Raw genomic sequence first — 19,564 nt, 5'->3', positions numbered from 1 at the left:
CAGGTGCAACATGGAAAAGACTCATGGATTGATTATCTTATAAGAGCTGTGCACTCTGTGTATTCCATGCCCTCTCATTCTTTTTTACGGGCTACTGCTGACAGATGCCAGCTGATACTTGTACAGTCTCTCATTTTTCACGTGCAAAAGCACAGACAGAGTGGGTTTGGGGTAAGCTGCACACAGCGAGTGAAGGAAGAAGCCTGGGTGAGAAGGCTTGGGCCAGGCCATTTGCTCCGTGTAGCAATGTTGTCTTCAGCCCCTGTTTCATTTTCCTGTTTAAGCCAGGATGACCAAGGTTTGCTTGCCTGCTTCCTTCCTTCCTTTCTTTTCCTTTGAAAGAAAGGATGCATTCAGTGACTGCCAATATCGATTTAGAAACTAGGGGACAACAATGTACTTTTCAAAAGGTTTCAAGTCAATGTAGACCACAAAAAAAGCTATGCTATCTTTAAATCTATATGTTTTAACTCTGTGCTGGAAGTAATGGGGAATCTATTTATTATCTTGTTGGTATAGCATCTGACACCATGTTTGGAGGTAGGACCTTACTCTCCAGGAAAATGAAAATTGATTTGTTGCAAAAAGAGCACCAGAAGGAGAGTAACAGTCACATAAAACCCAGAAAACCGTCTTCAGGCCTTCCAGTGAAAATACCTCATACCAGTGATTGTTAAAATATACACCCCCTCCCCATCTCATGCCTATTTATATTTATTGAGCTCAAAGTGAGAAATAAGTGAAAACTAGGAATGCTGGAAAGAAATTCAATGATACTAGCTTTCTGGTATCTGAAGTCTTGGAGGACTTCAGAACAGAAAAAGCAGGGCCCGTCTGGCTCCATTTTTACCTTTTCTGAAGCAGCTTAATATGGGATAATAGGACCAAGAAGGGCTTCATTGACTCTGGAAAATGCTGAAGCCTTGTCCACAGCTCAGTGCCTCCCTGCCGCTTACCCTAAATCTCTCTCTCCCTTTGATTGTACTGCCCTCTGATTCAAAAAGGATCAGATTCATGCAGTATAGTCTATCGAATGGTTCTTTTCATTTGTAACTCAGACACCTACATGAAATACTGGAGGACTCATTTTTAAAAAGTCTAAATGTATGCAGTCAACCTACACACCCAGTTTGTTCTCTACAGATCAGGCAGAATGGACACACATCAGAGAGCATGTGTTCCTAGATAGGGGTGGTTATCATTTAAGGAGATTGCTCTCATCTCACGTTAAGCTGTGAACAACAATAATTATTTAACGTCTTCTTGGTCTGTGTTGATGTACTTTAACAACCTGCTTTGCTCAGAGTTAACTCGGGTTGGAGCCCCTACCACCGATAACCCCTCTCTTTCACTCTCACACACACGTATGTACATGAGCCACACACACGTGTACACATGCAGTGAGGGGGCTAACTTCTCATTTTCCCTGGAACAATTCATGTGTCCCCTTTCCTGGGATCTCTCCCTCGAAACCCCTAGGATGTCAGATATCTGTTGAGGGATTCTCCCATTATGCCTGTGCTGACTTGTGTGGCTTGTTCGTTTTCCTTACGACAGGATGGATTTCCTAAGGGCAGGGGTGATCTTTTATTCACTCTGGGCTCCTAGCACAGTTCTTGAAACATCTCAGGAACTGAGTAAAATGTTTAAAAAAAAATAAACTTAAAAAATAAATTTAGTTGTGTTTCTGTTGGAATGTATTTTTACTGAAGCCACAAAAAGTAGGTGGGACTGAAATTTCCCCTCCACAGGCCCTCTTGGGTTCTTGGTCCTCGCAGAAAATGCAAGCAGTAAAGTACAGTGGAGTTTTAGCTCAGATGATGAGCTCCCTGCTTCATTTCAACTTTCTCTCCTAACCTGTGTTTATCTTCAGGGTCTTATTTATATCTATTTCCTTTCGATAAAAATAGAAGCTCAAAAAAGTGAATTTAGCACACGAAGGATGATACCTTTAGCTCAAGCCTGAGTTCACAGATACAGCTAAGATGCTGCCCTGCATGTGGACGTCCAGCTAGATGTTCATTTTCTGAGTCATCTGACTTCTGAGTTTTCACTTTTTTAAGAGTATAATTAAGATAGGTTCCCAGGGATTAAACAAAGTGAGTAAAGCAGACAGTCTATATGTTGAGGCCCATATAAGGAGATTTGTGGGCACCTGCCCAAATTGAGAGAAGCATTACAAGCTATTCAAAACCTACTGAAATGTCAACACACTTTTGAAAGGGGTCCATTAGGGATGCAAATGTGTGGTTCCCTGATTATGATAAGCACTGGAAAGAAAACAGTGAAACCCATTAGCAGGCTTTGAGAACTTGGTTTTGAAGAGTGGGGAAGACAACTCTAGTTTCTGCTGAGGTCTAGGCTTCATTTCTTTCCCTAGCCCATCCCTGCATTCTGAACCGCCGATTCTCATGATTTAAATGGTCCTGAAAGTTTCTCTGCTTTCGGATAAAGCCAATTAACTCATCTGTAAATGGGCCAACTTTGAAATTCTATCCACGTCAGATAAAGTTCATTTTAATAAGGTTCATTCTCTGGGTTACAAACTGTAACTTGTTTGTGTAAAGAATCTGACATCAGAAGCTCACATCAGGCTTCTGATGTATTTCTGTTTATTCTTGCATGGATTTTTCTTATAAAAGGTTCATTCTAATTTAAAATCTATAGTTCTAACTGTGTAGTCTTTTCTAAATCAACTCACAGTAGGGGTATATTTCTATTTAATAATCATTTAGGGCTTTTCTGCAAAAATAACTGATTCATCTAATCAGAAGGACACCTTCAGTTCTGGCAGTCTTGAGTTGTTCACACATGACGTCAAATGATATTCAAAGTAATGGATAAATTAAATTGGGGCCTAATTTTTGTGTAATCTCTCTAAATGTAAAAAAAAAAAAAAGTAATTGATTTTTCCATCTTCCTTGATCTGGAAGGAATTGTATCAATTTCCAGGACGTCATAAAACAAAATATTTAAAGTATGTTTCAAATAATAAAAAAAAGAAATTCTTAACTTAATAAAGATGTGGAATTCATTTATGAAAAAAAAACACTGGCTGTGGACCAATAAGCCAGAGAGTCTGCCAGAAGTCTGCAGTAGACAGTCATTCTTGAATGTCCACTCTCTCCCTCATCACTCCTGAGCCCACTCCATATTAAGAAAATGAATTCTCTCAGCTGCACTGGACTTGGAAATCACTGATTTTGTTTACTTTGTTTTTGAGTGAAAAACCAGAAGATCTTTTTTCCGTTTTCTGCCTTATAAGGAAACCGGTTCACAGCATTTATAACTATAGTTCTTCTTGTCTTATTTTAACTAAGCAAGTTTTCTTGGCATATATATTTGATGCTTGGGAACCTTACATAGAAGTTATGGCTTTTGACCCTCTGGAGAGCTTCAATAATTGAAAGAATTGGCAAAAGAGGAAAATACCTAACTATCATAAGAAAGCTTCAACATTAACCTAAAGCAAAAATTAGAAGCCCTGGAATGAGCATCCCCATTAGGCTTTTGTGTTTTTCAAAAGAAATAGCCTCAACTGTCAGACTATCAGAAAGATCTATTACTAAGAGCATGTAGGTGAATATCCTGATACTCACTTACTTTGAATCAATCATCTTAACTTCTAGAAACCTTTGCAGCTATATTATGGTATTCTCTTTTCTCTTCCATGTAAATGGAGTGGAACATTCCAGAAAGAACATAGTTTCTCAATGGTTTAAAAAAATAAAGTCAGAATCACTTTACCTTTGACAGTCAAAAGATACATATAGCCCCTGCCATCAGGAAGCTAGGGTCTAATGGGAAAGATTGACACTAAATAATCCTACCTGTAAAAATATTGTTAGACATAGCACGAAGGAAAAGCACATGGAACTATGCAACCTTCTAAATTAGAGGCACCTGGAATTTGAGGGTCAGAGAAAACTTTAAGAAAGTAATATTTAAACTGAGATTGAAAAGATAAGTAAGAGCTGGTCAGTTAAAGAGCAGATGGGTAAGCATTCCAGGTAAAGGCATTAGGATGTATTGAGGTTGTTGGGTAGGAAAGAGCTTAACACATTCTAGGAAATGAATGAAAGCCAGAATGGGTGAAATGTATCAAGTCAGGTTGGAGAGTAGCCCTGCAGATATAAAAGAGGTAGAATGCTTAGAAGATGTTTTTATTAAGTTCTAAATGCTGAGCAAAGTCACGGAAGAAGGTTGAGGAGGGAAATGTCATGATTAGGCCATTCTGGCTATGATGCCGAGGTTGGAGTGGAGAGGAGTAAAACGGGAAGTAGAACATGTGGGAAGAACCGAGTGAGAGAAGATGGTGCTTTGGACTAGGATCTTGGTAGTGGGGACAGAGCCAAGTGGATGGAGTCCAGGTCTATTTTGAGAGTGGAGAGAATAGAACTTGGTGAATGACTTGAAGCAGAGGATGAAGGATGTGAAAGTTAATGCCTGGACTCCATGAATTCACTGCTATCAAATATATTTAAGGAAATATAGGACACTTTTCAGGGAGAAGGTTCTAAAGAGGATACATTGTATTATTTAGGAGTCTCTAGAATCCCAGGGACAGGGGAGCCTGGTGGGCTGCCATCTATGGGGGCGCACAGAGTCGGACACGACTGAAGCAACTCAGCAGCAGCAGCAGGAAAAAAAGAACCAATAGGCAATACACTATGAAAATATATATGACGGTATAAAAAACTGGCTTACAACAATCATAGAGGCCAAGAAGTCCCGTGCTCTTTTCCCTGCTAGCTAAAGTCCTAGAAAAGCTGGTAATGCAAATTTCAGTCCAAATTCACACCTCTGAGAATCAGGAACACTGATATGGTTAGTGTCAGTCCAGGGGCTGGAAAAGGCTGATGTCCCAGCTCAACCAGTCCGACAGAGGGGTGGGGAAAGGAGGTATAGTCAGCCTTTTCCTTTTTTGTTCTTTTTAGGCCTTCAGCAGGTTGAATGATGCTTATATACCATGAGGAGGGCAATCTGCTTTACTCATTCACCAATTCAAATGCTGGTTTCTTCCAGAAACACCTTCACAGACACACTCAGAAATAATGTTTAACCAGATATTTGCACATCCATGGCCCAGTCAAGTCAACACATAAAATTACCATCCCAGGCACCACAGACAGGGTGCCATAGGGCTCAACCTTGGCATTTAGGGAATACTATCTTAGCTCTTAAATGAGTAGGGTAAGATAACACTCCTCAGTAGTGAAAATGTTTTTCCTAGCAAGTCACAGACTTGAAGGATTTTTGTCATTCTCCGAACTGTTCCAAGGGCCTCATGCACCCCAGTGAAAAGACAGAACTGCTTATTTGGGGACCTGGCCTACCTTTCTCAAAGAATATTATTTGTGTAATAATTGACTGATTCTAGTGTACAGAAGAGTGAAACCTTTATTTTATGCTGATTAAACTGATCATTTTTCATATGCGAGAAGGAACTACCCCCTCACCTGCCCCTCAGGATTTGTGGTTCCTGCCCTCCTTAGCTAAATAGTACCCACATCCCGGCATCTTTGGAGCCTGCCTCTTGTTCAGGAAAAGGAATGCACAGAAAAGGCTAGTGTTGAATTACCCATTTGTCCCCTGCTTTGAGGAAAAGCCCCTCACAGCTGATGCACTGCGTCCCTGAAATAAACAGTTCTGGGCCTCTCCATAAGCCAAGTTACCCTCTCTTGATCATATCTAACCATATACTTTTAGAGTCAAAATGTCCTTGAAGATTGTTGGCTCAGCCTCTTTATTTTATCCATGAAGAAATGAAACTCTTGAGGACACAGCCCATGATCCCCAGACAAACCGGTAGCTGAGAAAGTGGCATACTTTCTGGGATAGTCAGATTCAAAGCCAAGGACTCAGCTACCTCACTGCATCTTTTTATCATCTTTAGATTGACACATTCTGTTCTGGTGAGCCACTGGTTTCCCAGGGCCCAAGGAGAAACCAAGCTGTCGTCACAGGTCACTGCAGGGATTTCTTGGGAGAACAGTGAACTCCTATGAACAAGCATCCTGTGGCACGTGTCCCTTAGATGCACTGACAGTCACTTTCTATTTCTGTTTCTAGTAGGGACTGACTGTCGATAGCTAAAATTGACATTTACTGTGACTATAACCCTACCACAAATTAAAATCAGATCCGTGCCCCTCTGGGGAAGATGTTTATTAAGCTGTAAGAAGACATCTGAAATGATACCAAATTACATTTAAACTTGAAACCCCAAATACCACATTTGTTTGGGAGTATGAATAGGGCTGTCTGGGGAATAATATGGGAAACTGAGCAAGTCACTCTCTTTGGCAAAGTGGAAGGCCACCGGGGAAGGGAAAAGTGCCTTAGAAGAGATGCTTTATACATAAACCCCTGTGTGGCTTTTAACTAATCATTTAAGCCTAAACAAAATTTCCTCCGGAATGAACTTAAAGGAAAAATAAGCCCTTTAAAACTTCCATGCCTTTAAAGAACAGACACAGATGTTCAAATTGTTTTTATAAAAACACTGAGAAGGGGGTTGAAAGAAATATCACAATAAAACAAGCCTACCAAAATGCAAGCCTGCGTTCCAGAGTTTGACCCGGCTATTACAGACAAAAGCATGTTTGGGACCAAAAGTCTTTATATCACTTTTGCGTTTAACATGTAGTTGTCTGCCGTCTGTGGGTGTTTGTGTGCAGTAGATGTGTTTATGCACGTAATATGGTCACAATCTCAATCTCTGAGTTTAGAATCAACTCTGTCCAAAGGGAAGCTATAACTCAGTGGCTTCTTTGCTCATGTCCAGTCCATGTGTAGCTTTGAAAATAGCAAAAGCCCAGTTGCAAGGCCCTTTGAGATCCTTGGATGCAAAGTGCAAAGTGCATGCCAAGTGTCATTATTATGAACTTTATTGCTACTATTTTATTAAGTGTTTCAGACTAATATCAATTTAGCTTCCTGTTAAGTGCTACAAAGTGGGAGAACTTGAAAAGAGGCTTGGGAAAGATCGCCCAAGGAGGACACACAAGTTTCCTAGAAACCCCTCCCCCAATCCCCCTTTTTCAAGTCAATGATAAGTTGACTGTCCCTTCAGAATAGTATTTCAGGTCGTCACGGTCCTTAAAAAAAAGGCCTGTCTGGATGTGTCATGGGGCTACTGCTGCCAGGAAGTGAGACATCATGTACAGGGATTAAGTCAACATGTACAGGGATTAAGTCGTTCAACAAACTTCCACAAGGCTCCTACTGTGTGCCGGGTCCATCCCAGATGACACTCTCTCTCCAGTTTAAGGGGGAAACTGAGACATGCTCTGAGAGCACAAAGCAGAGACTAGCCTGGGCTGGAGAAAGCAGTAGGTTTCTCTAAGATGATCCAGCAGGATACACCAGGAATGGGAAAGACATTCAGATGCCTCAGAGAGGCTGCGTTTTTCTGTCTTTTCCCCAAACCACATCACCTTGCAACTTAGGAGAATATAGCTTTACTTTGTGTATTAAAATGACACTAGCAATAATTTTATTTTCTAAGATAGACAAATCATTTCTTGAATAGAATATACACTGACCATCCTCCAAGAGCCAAGTGTACACTCAACACTATCTCATATATGATTGTCGGATCATCCTCCCACCACACCTGTGAAGTGGGGGTGGTCAACCCTCTTTTGCCTCTGAGAAAGTAGAGAGGCTAAAGGATTTGTGCAGGGCACACACTTGTGGTCTATGGCAGGGCCAGCAGGCGACACAGAGCTTAGCTGCTGCACAAGGCTGCTTTATGCGATTTACTAGTTAATGATGGCAGCCAACATTATCTCTATCATTTCTGTCAGCCACTCTGACTGAAATAAGTGAAAATAATAGACCTAATTTAGGACTAGGAGAGGCCTGCCAGTTCTTCCTCCTCCTCCCTAGAAACCCTGCCAGATGGGGACGAATCTATTTCTTAAGAGTCTAGTAAGAGGAAATTCCAAAACCTCAGTAAGCCATTTAATTGTTTTACACTGTTTATTCTCAGGAAATATTCTGTCTTTTGACTTAAATCCCGTGCGCTGCTGTCTTAGTATTGTTATTCTGCTTCAGTTGGATTTGAAAGTAACTGGTCACCATTCTCTAATATAGTCATTTAAAAATTTGAAGATCTTTATCATCACCTCCCTGTCTTCTTGTTCCTTTTCCTTTCCCATGTAGGTCTTCCCTTCTGGCCCTTCAGTATTTTTCAGTGTTTCTTTAGAACCTTCTCTAATTCCTCCATACCTTCCCCTTCTCCCTCCCCCAACCCCTCACACCCTATCCCATGTATTTTTGTTATTTGATTACAGCCTATGTTTAGAATTTGCAGCTGTCTGTTAGCATGTAACCCAGTGAGGAGTTTGCCAAACCTAAGGCAATGTCTCTTTCCTTGTATGTGTTTCCCTGGAGAACCAGTAAGTTACCCTGGAGCATTCCAGGTACTTTATCATTGAAAACAGAACTTGAGAAATCAAGTTTGTAGCAGCCTAAGGTTGCAGAGTGTGTGAGTGTCACAGAGTCTGTGGGTGTCATCTCAGCGGCCCGAACCCACTCTACATCGCTGACACATCCTCTCTCCTGCCAGTGTATCTGTGGAGTTAATCATTTCTATCACCTCCTCCTAAAGAGCTGAAATCACCCTGGCAAGTGGCTGTGGGGAGGTGGGTGGAAGGGCTGTCATAAACTTGGTTTCCCCGGAGAGGTATTTGAAAACTGCCTAAGAGACTATGCCTCACAATCCAAGAAGAGGTTAGATAAAGACATTAGTCAGGGTGACCTAGTGGGGAGGCTTCAAAATGCAAGGATGAGTTCAGGTTGCCCATATGATCTTTTCAAGGGCTCTTCTGTTTTCTCTGGCTGAAATCTTTTGCAATTGGAGCTTCTGTCATTCAGCAGCAAAACTAAGCAGTCTGTTTGGAACATAGGTATTAGGGGATTGTGCTGGGTGTGGATTCCGCTACAAATTACTCATTGAACTATTGTAGCCGACAAGCTGAGAGTCCAGAAGAAATCAAAACCAAATTGCTGACTTGAGTTGGGGGAAGGGGATATCTCTAAGCAAAGGGAGCTCTCTGCCTCTATACAACATCCGAGCAAGTGTGTTAGTGAATGTTTTCATGAATTATTCATTTATGGTGAATGAATGCAAGCAGCAGTCCCTTGTAAACGACAAGGCTCGTAATCAGAGGGCTACTTATTTGTCCTTAGGAAGCAAGGAGGAAGCTTATTAACATCTCACAAACAGGAAGAAATTTTACTTAGAGAGATATGTTTCTATGGAGAAAAAATTTCCCTCCAGCCAGCCAAAGAGATATATATCATTTATTTGAGCCTGCATTTAAAACCATCTTTTATTTTATGTCTTTTGAGTTGCATTTACTTGCCTTTTCTAAGTGTAACTTTATGAATAATTGATAACAACTGACAAGTTATTGGCTAATTGAAAAACCATCCCTTCATGTCTTTAAGTCTGATCCATGGTTAAAGCCAAACTATTCAGGCATTTAGGATATTTTATAAAGGGTCTTTATAAAGAAAAGAGCCTTTAACTCTTTACAAAGAAAAAAATATCAGAATTTGAAAATGAATTTTTTTTTTTACAAAAGTACTTCAGAAACCAATCCAACCATGTTTTTGGTTAACTTAAATGAATCAGGCCGACTGCATGACTAATTCAGATTAATGGTGCAGAAATCAGTCATTAAAGAAGAAGAAAAAAAGATTGATCTACTAGTCTCTGCAGAATGGCAGTAAATTCACCTCTCCCCTTCTAGTACTACTTTCTCTGTTTGAAACATTTGAAAGCATTAGTAAACACCTCCTCTGCCTGAGTAGGTGCAGCAAGCATGCTGTAAAACCCAGCAAAGGCTCCAGCGGAATACAGCTCTGTTAGCTGTATGACATTGTATTACTACTGTCGACTCTCTTGCAGTCAGGCTTTCATTGAAAAAAAAAAAGAGGTTACATTTCCAAGATATCACATACTACATCTATTATATAATACAGAGCATATATTGCAGTAATACCAAATTGATTTTTCTAAAAGAAAAATGAAAAGTGCATGGTAAATATAATTTAATTTAATAAAAATTAATTTCCAATATCCCTGGTGATAATGATTACAAAAGTGTTCTTGTATCGATAAGTCAGTGCAAAGCAGAGATGTTCAGTTGACCATGATGTGGGTGTCACTGGTACCTCTGAGCCCAGAGCTCTGAACATTATAAAGTGCACCCTTGTTGCAAGGCAGGTATCCTGTTTTTTTAAATATTATATAGATTAGGGACAGATGAGTGTTCCTGAATTATTCATAGCCTTTTCTTATGAAATGCCCCAAATGTAATTTCAAATGGAAGTTAATTTAATTCAGGCAAAAATAAATGGGTCTAGAGCTCACCTGAAAGCTTGAGTTTAATCTAAGGGACACTGATAAAAAGTACAGATTACCTTGGAGGTAACCAGTTATGCTGTTCAAGAACAGAAATGGGTTATATTAAATTGCTAATATAAATTGAAGTTTCACAATTTGTAAATCAATTAAGTTCATATTAATTAGCAGAGATAATTTACTGAACACTGTTCTTGCCATGTCTTTTGCTAGACAAAGAGATCCTTAATATCTATGTTTTCATTAATTTGAGAAATACTTATTAAACATCTATTTGGTATCATGTACTTTCTTAAATTTCAGTTGTGTCTGCACAGGTAAACAAAGCAGATACAGTCTCTGACTTACGAAGTATATGGTCTAGTTGGGAGCAGAGACATTTAAAAAAATTCACTCAAAATTTTTAATGAATTGTAATGGAGAAGCAGAGATGGTAAACTCCAAAAGGCCATGAAATACATCTGTTTTGTTCATCATCCTATTGTTGCCAATTGGACATATGTAAATGAATTCTTATGCAAGTGATCTGATTTACCAAACAAGTCTTCCCCTCTGAAATTAAAGTGTATAGCGTCCAAAATATATTAGGTGCTCAGTTGATTTTTTGATGATTGATTGAATAAATGAGGATAAGTATTACCAGGGAAGAGTGCAAGGGACACTAAAGAGCACTACAAACAAGTGCTTGTTTTCCCAGTTATTACTACACCCATCCTGGTGTAATCGCCCAGAGAAGATTGTAGGATTACTTATGTCAGTGGTCTGTGGCAGGAAGAAAGACGGTGCTTTCATAAAGCTGGAAGAAAATCATTCGGGAGATGTGTGGAGCTCATGGCCATGAGCTGGGGAGGTAGTGAGGGACCAGACAGTTCAGGGCCGTGGAGCTGCGTTGAGTTCTATCGCAAGGATACGGGCTTACTAGCATCTCTGATGAGCCAGAGCATTTGCTGTTTTGCTTTGGCTAGTGTACTAGCTTTCCAAGACACGACGGAGGCGAGGGGCTGGGTCGAGGATAAGATGAAAATACTAAAGCAGGATTCTCTTCCTGGATGCCCAAATGTTTTGTCACCAAAGGAAAAGGGGCAGAGGGACAGTTCTCTCACGGAGATTCCCAATCTTTATCAGAGGTCCTCTCTTGAGCCTGAGGAAATTTAAAAAGGGAAATATATTTTAATTGAATTCTGCTGATACTTTGGTACCTTTTCTCAAGCTAACTATTTCTACTTCTTTGTAGAATTTCTACTTTCAAAATCCTTATTTGTTAAAAGGGGAAATACTATATTTGCCAGCCAGTTTCAGAAGCTTGGCTATAAAGACCTGGTACAGAGCATGAGCTCATTCTAAAAGATACAAGTAATATGATGTCTTTGAGAATGGGGGCCAGATAGCTTTCTTGTTTCCCCAGTTATTACTTCTGTTGGATTTCTGTCATTGTTTTCAGGAAAAACAAGATACTGAGTTCTGATCTCTCGGGAACTAGTTTGGTTCCATTTTGAGGAAATATTTTCAAGGCTTCTTTCTGAGAAATACTGTGAAGTCATTTTGCAATTCTGTAAAATCATTGGTGGGAAGAGTCCATTTGCCTTCATAGAAGAGTTTGGGATTCTAAAGTTAATGCATTTTAAAACAAATATATATGTATGGAGTTTGGGACATTTTTACATTTGTTAGATTATAGTTCCTCAGTTGAAGCTAAGGATGGATGTTCCTTAAGACTTCAGCCTTACTCACCGCTTTCACTGTTGGGGGTCTGGATTCAGTCCCTGGTAGGGGAACTAAGATCTCCCCCCAACACATGCAAACACAACAAAAGATTCTAGCCTTAAGCCACAGTTTCTTGATTGAGTATAGTGATTAATCTGATGTTTGGGTAGTGTCTCAGAATAATAATAATACAAACAAAAATAACCACAACTAATTTTTAATCAATATACTTAACATACGATAATTCATTTAATGCCATGAGGTAAGTATCACCCCCATTTTACAGTTGAGGCACAGAGAAGTCAAGTAACTCTGCCCAAGGTTTCCTAGCTAATAAGTGGCAGAGCTGAGATTCCAGTTTTAGCAGACTAGCTCCAAAGCCTATGTTCTTCAGTACCCCATTTTATAATATATTTAGTACCTAGGGAAGAAATCAACTATACAGTCTTTCCATTTTACATTCTATTTGATTATCCTGGCAATTTGCTTTCTTTACAAAACAAGAATTTATATTTCTTTAAAAAATTTCACTTAGGAGAAGAATAAATATTTCTCACTACAAACTGCCTTCTCTTTAGATTTAAGAGTTTTGCATTCCCCTCTTTAACTCTTCAGTGTTTGTATCCCAGACAGAAATTAGTGTGGTCAATTAGGCCACAACAATTCATTTAAGAAGATTCAAAAGAAACACACCTTTCTTTTCATAAGCAAATACAAAGATAGTGAGCAGCAAACTTTCTCTAATCTGTGTGTGAACTCATGTTATATTTAAATGAGAATGAAGTGTGGGCTCCATAGAATGGATTGGGTCCATTTTCAAGAATTTCTCTCACTTTTTAGGGACACCTTCTATTTGGAATTTAAGAACTAAGCACTGTATGAACCTAATTTCATTTACTATAGATACACTGACCACCTTCTTTGTGCCAGGTGCCAGGTTAAGTGCTGTGGACACACCAGTGAGCAGTAAAGAGTACCCTTATCATAATAAAACACAGAGCCTCACTAGATTAAGAACATATCACTTTCACTTCAGGTCCTAGAATCTGAATTTTAGAGCTTCAGGGGATTTCCAGATAGCCTGTAGTCTGATCCATTCATGAAACAGATGATGAGATGGAAAGCCTAAAAGTTAACTAAGAAAGTTTCTTCTCCAGAATCAGAAACTTTAACAGCAACGGTGTCTGTATCTCCTGCCCCTTGCCCACCATTCCTGCCATGTTATTGCTTTCAAGGTTTTTAAAGTCTGGCCCCACCCCCAACACCAGGTTCTTTTGTTGTTGTTGTTGTTTTGTTTTGTTTTTTTATCTACTCAAGATTTCTTAGATGGCTGTGCCCTGACTTTGATGCTAATATTGCTCTTCCAATTTTCCAACCTAATTTTTTTCATCATTTATTTTTTCCCTTTGCCTGTCCACATACGTGGCCTATCTGCCTGTCTTAAGAGTTTAATAACTGATCCCAGGAGGTAATGGATCTGGTGAAGAATTGGGAAAGAAGAGCAGTCTGCTGTGACTCTCCTGAGAGCTTGCAAACAAAAACAATGGCCCTTAGCTCCTTAAAGATAGTGGTCTTGCACAAGGGCAGGGAAGACCAGCAGACTTTACTGATACTCCTAGACTGGATGACATCCTTTGGAGGGAAAAACAAGGACATGAAATCTCTTGCTGTGGTACTTATCATTCTGCTAAGGACGATGAAAACAGTCTGTCATCCCTGACATCTTAATTGAAAGAAAATCTTACATAGATTTCAGCCGTAAGCAGTATGTTTATACAAGTGTATAAAAGAGGAATAATCTGTCAAGTTGGAAAACTCTTAATGCTACAGGACTCAGTTTCATAATTGAACAATCCAACATGAGCTCACACATCTTACCTTGTTCCATGCCTCAATAATTTTTAGTAGAAATTCTTTACCTAGAGGCATATGCTTATTAAAAAGGAGGCTCGGCTTGCTCAAAGTCTGGAATTATTAGCTCATGGCAACAAGCCTGCACTGGAGCAAAACTGTTGAGTCTTTGTTTTCACAACTTTACCACAATTTGCCATCTTATTTTCAGAGCCTTGCTGATGCGTTGTTTGGGAAGTTTTTTTTCTTTAAAGGAATAAAACAAAATTTCACATGGATGAGTGACTTCTCATGTTAGCAGAATTTTACTACTTCACTGGAAAGTTCATGGAGCAGTGTGAATATCAAAGGAAATGGGCCATGGATTTATTTTAGTATAAAAAAATCAATAATACCTTAGTTATGGGAGGCATCAAGGTGTGATGGAGGAAGCCCTCTATTGCAAGTTGAGTGTAAGTTGTACTATTTTTCATGACCCATTTGACCTTGGGCAAATGTAAATGTTTCTGAATTCATCTTTCTCCTGAGTAACATGGGAGTAATAGGACCTACCTACCACATTGCATTGTTTCAAGTCCCATGAAGGTGAAAATATTTAGAAAAATATGAAGCAATGTATAAGTGCAATATAAAAATTTTATGAGTGTATTAAATAATAACTATTTTTATATGTATGAAGGGAATTAAACAATGCAAGTATTCCAATAACATTTTGCTTCAGTGATCTAACGGAGAAGGCAATGGCAACCCACTCTAGTACTCTTGCCTGGAAAATCCCATGGACGGAGGAGCCTGGTAGGCTGCAGTCCATGGGGTCGCTAAGAGTCGGGCACGACTGAGCGACTTCACTTTCACTTTTCACTTTCATGCATTGAAGAAGGAAATGGAAACCCACTCCAGTGTTCTTGCCTGGAGAATCCCAGGGACAGAGGAGCCTAGTGGGCTTCGGTCTATGGGGTCGCACAGAGTCGGACACGACTGAAGTGACTTAGCATCTTAGCGTCAGTGATCTAAATATTCTGGACAAATGATTATTTCTCAAGCCAAGCTACATAATTACCTCATTCTAGGCCTTTGTATAGCTAGTGATTGGGTAGGCATAGGGTTTTTTTGTTGCTGTTGCAGTGTTTTTTGGTTTAAAAGCCTATGTAAGAAGTCTAGGAAATTCTATTGGTTTTGTAGATGGGATTGGGGAAATTACTTACGGAATCTGTGTAAAACAGTAATTCAAAATTATTCAGAATTCAAACATACAGGCTTCCCAAATAACTATTTTCCCTTCCACTGTACTTTGCCAATTTGTCTGATTGGTATCATAGGTAATTATTATTATAGTCCCAGGGGAACCTTATACCCTGAAAAGTTTTCTTAATTAATGAAGGAATATTTAATATTTAAAAATCTAGGAGATTTATGCATGGTGTGGAAATAACTAACCTAATAAGAACACTGAATTAAATGAAACATACTATTCCCCAATTATTCTCTACAACTGGGAGTTTCCCACAGTCTGGGAGAAGAATGAAAACTTATCTTAAATTTAATTGCTTTTTCATATTCATTTGCATCACCATTAAGTTGTTTAATTGATTTCTTTAAAAAAATAGACCGTCAATAGAAGCTGATAACCAGGATTGTCATTAATATGTTGGAAACAAAATGTAAATGGTGATAATGTGTTGCCCTTGCTTATAAGAATGATACTTCATATCAACATAATCAAATATTTTTAGTTGTTTTTGATAACAGTTTTCAAGTGGCCCTAACCGTCTATACTCAAATTGTTACCCTGGTGACTAGAGGGGCAGACATATGGTTGAAGACTGTATGTATGTATATATAGATTTATGTATGATATGTATGCATGTATATAGATATCTATATCTATCTATCTGGATATTTTTAAATGAATGGATGGATGTATATATAACTATCTGTAGGGTCTCATTATGAAACTGGGGAGTTCAGATTATTAATCTTGTACTTAGAAGAAGTGACCATTATTAAACATGCTATACTTGGATATATAGCTATTTTCTTTTTAGCAAAAGTCCCAAACAAAACATTAAGACTGGTGAATATAAAACAAAAGTTGTCTGTTGATCAAGCAGCATTTTATACTTCTCTGACTTGAGCTCTGAGTATCAGAGACTTTTGACCCAGTGATATTACAACCATAGAAATTTGGAGCGATTGAAAGAAGCCATTTCCTAGACTTATAAAAGCTGAATGGCCGTCAAAAACCTTACTAATCCTTACTGTTCATCTGTACTACAGAGGTCCCAAGTGTACGTGTCAAGAAATATCCATAGTACTTCATTTGCTTTTCTAAAAACACCCATATCATTGTTACCAGCGTCTCACCTTAGCCTATCTATGTAACCACTCACACACATCCTGTTAATAGAACTGGTTGTAATTTGTGTACATCGCCATAAACTCTGTGTAAAACTTTTATATTTTCTTATATTTTCATATACACAACTTCCTAAACATATAAATCTAGGACTAACTTAGGACTAATCCTTCTATGATATGTGTGACTGTGATAGCTAGCCATGTTTCCAAGGGAGATTTCAGGCGAAAAGAATGGAAAACTTAATCCTCTTTGGAATCGTAACAGCAATGTGACGGAAGAATATCTTGGCATTCTTTCCCCCAGTTCAGGCTCCGTGAGTCACCCATGGGAGGCACATGAGCTCCAAAGAAGAGGTTCTTCATGCTGTCCTTCCCTGAAACACAGGAAGGCATTGCCCTGAAAAGAACATCTCTCTGCAATCTTTACCCAGCTCTTAGCTTAAGCGATTTTTTTTTTTTTAAGAAAATTCATTTATTTGGGAAGCACTATTTTCCTAGCATGGCATTCAGGATAAGATGCTTTAACATGGAAGACTCAGAGGTTCTGAGTGGTTATTTATTTGTTTGTTTTGCTTGTTAAGTCATTACTTCAATGGTTTGACATTTATATGGCTCCCCAGAGTAACAGCATCAGGAGACTGAGAATTGAGCCAAGGAGGTTATTTGTTTGCCATTTTTAATAAACACAAATAATTCCCCTTTTCCCTCAGCCCCACATTCCCTGGCTCATTAAATCAATTTAAGGCTCTTAAATTTTTTTCTGGCAAATTGAAGCAAAAGAACTATGTACTTCCCCAAGGAAAGCTTACCTGAGACCTGCAGATCAGGCTGAAATCAATTTCTGTCAAAGAGTCTAACACCTTGAGTTATTACAAAATGAGGGGTCAGTAACTGGGGGCTGGGCCTCAGAGTCGCCCCAAGAAAGACTTGTTGCATCGTGTGAACCGTGATCTAGCTACTTTGGTTTGTGACCTGGCTTTGTGTTTTTTTCCCACTCAAAGTGGAGAATTATGGAAAAGTCAAAACAGATTTCTATTTGGAAATTATGAATGAAGTTGGCTCTGCAAATCCAGATAGTGAAAGTATACCCAGAGGAAAGCCAGGCAGGCTTCCAGGCAGAAGTATGGAAGAATGTTATCAAACAAATGTACACACGTCTCAGGCTCTGGGATCCTCCAGGGGGCAGAGACCTCAGAGTAAACATGCAGGATTTCACTACCAGATCCCTTCTCTTTCCTAAGAGGCAAGGGTTGTAGGAGATTTACTGGCTTGTTGTCTATTGACTATCAGTTAGATAACAGAGGTCAGGAAATGAAGTGGAATTTGATGTATTAACTAGGAAGCAGCAAAGGAAGCCAGGCTTGTATTTTATTTGTTATTATTTCCCTAATATCCTCAATTATGTGGCTCCCATCAGAGAATCTGATCTGCTGCTCATGTAATGGTATTGTCCCCACTGGTTCTGGACTTGAAAAACTGGCAGTGAATCCCCTGCCTAGAGTATCAGGAATAATGTTTGCTGTTTTTTCTTTTCTTTTTTCTTTTTTGTTCCCAGGCCTGTCCCAGGCTCTCTATCTTCTCTGCTCCATCTTCACAACAGACAGAGACAGCCCATGCCAGCCTCCATGCCTGGGACCCTGCCCAACCCTACAATGCCGGGTTCTTCTGCCGTCTTGATGCCAGTAAGTGCTTCTTTCTGCTGAGGCTTGCCCCATTTGGAAAAGTACAGGAAGTATGCAGATCTAAGCTGATGGGAAAGAAAAGAGCTTCTTACGGATGGAGAGTTGAGCTGGGTGCCAGTTTGCTCTAAGTGCCTAGTTGTGTATCCTTGGGGATCTTGCTGGCTTCTCCATCCTTCAGTGCTTCCATAATGAGGCATGGTTTCATCTTCTTGCTGGTGACAAGTGAGTTTGTAATACTCAGGGAATGGGATTTGTCCCGGGACATGGGAGTGTATGACTACTCCAAAGTCTATAGCTTGGGTTACATATAGTGTCCTAAATTGCCAGTGAGTGGTCTAGCTGGGACTCAGAGTGATGTGTCAATAATAACAATAATAATGATGGTACATAATAGGTGCTAACACATATGCATGCATATTATGTTTTATTAATGATGCTAGCAGCATTTACCGAATGCTTACCTTGTGCCGATCACTCTCTAACCACCTCATTAACCTGTGAAACAACCCTCTCAGGTACATACTCTTACTATCCCCATTTTTGAACGAAGAAAGTAAGGCAAAAAACAAGCTTGGCTGAGAAGCAGTGCCATTGAGTTTCGAACCTAGGAGTTCTCTCTCAACCACTACATGATCCATACATTCTCTCCTTTCACTCTCACAAGAAACCTTTGAGGTATGCACTGTTCTTACCCTTACTTTGCAGAAGAGGAAACCAAGGCACAGAGGCTGAGAAACTTGGTTAAGTGACTAAGTCAGTAAGAGCTTATTGTTCACTCACTAAGTTGTGTTCGATTCTTTGTGACCCCATGCACTGCAGCATGCCAGGCTTCCCTGTCCTTCACTCTCTCCCTGAGTTGGCTCAAACTAATGTCCATTGAGTCAGTGATGTCATCCAACCATCTCATCCTCTGTGACCCCCTTCTCCTCTCGCCCTCAATCTTTCCCAGCATCAGGGCCTTTTCCAGTGAGTCAGCTCTTCTCATCAGGTGCCCAAAGTGTTGGCGCTTCGGTTTCAGCATCAATAAGAGCAAGTGAGTGACAGAATCAGGTTTTAGATCCAGGTGGTCTGACTTCTAAGTTATTACACTATACCTCCCTGAAAACAATAGATTCACATAGAATGAAGATTCAGACTGTTTTAGAGCTAACCTGCTCTGTTGCCGTGGGATCCCCACTGTGTACATCTTCATCCTCCCTGGCATTGTGCCTCAGTGCACATGCCTAGTGTTACCATTTTCAGGGCCATTGGGTTCTCAAAAGCCCTAGAGGTGACATGACAATTCAATTAAAATCCTCCCACAACAATATCAGGAATATTTTGCAGAATGTTTTTAGCATTCTAAGGAACTGTCTGCATTTGCTATTTCATTTTGTTCTCACAGCAGTCCTGTGGGAATATGACTGCAGCCATTATCAATATACTTACTTTACCAATGGAAAGCTGAGGAGTACGACATTGGAGGGATTTGTCTAATGTCACACAGCTTGTAACGGAAGAGTTACAAGTTACAAGTGACTAGGATACGCATCTCTCCTCATGTTTTGCAGCCCAGATCATCCCGGAATGAGGAATTTGCTCATTTATCTGG

The 19,564-nt window shown here is 39.6% G+C and overlaps 1 protein-coding gene across 1 annotated transcript in view; it reads left to right on the top strand.

Annotated features, from left to right (window-relative positions):
* CREB5 (cAMP responsive element binding protein 5) overlaps positions 1-19,564 on the top strand; it is a 347,045-nt gene that overhangs the window by 230,188 nt on the left and 97,293 nt on the right. The window contains exon 5 of the mRNA XM_068972747.1: positions 17,847-17,973. Coding sequence (XP_068828848.1) covers positions 17,847-17,973 — 127 coding nt within the window. The remainder of the gene's footprint in view (positions 1-17,846; positions 17,974-19,564) is intronic.

This window comes from Capricornis sumatraensis, chromosome 5, assembly GCF_032405125.1.
Source record: "Capricornis sumatraensis isolate serow.1 chromosome 5, serow.2, whole genome shotgun sequence".
In the NCBI taxonomy this organism is placed as follows: Eukaryota; Metazoa; Chordata; class Mammalia; order Artiodactyla; family Bovidae; genus Capricornis; species Capricornis sumatraensis.
This window is presented reverse-complemented; position numbering and strand designations above follow the sequence as displayed.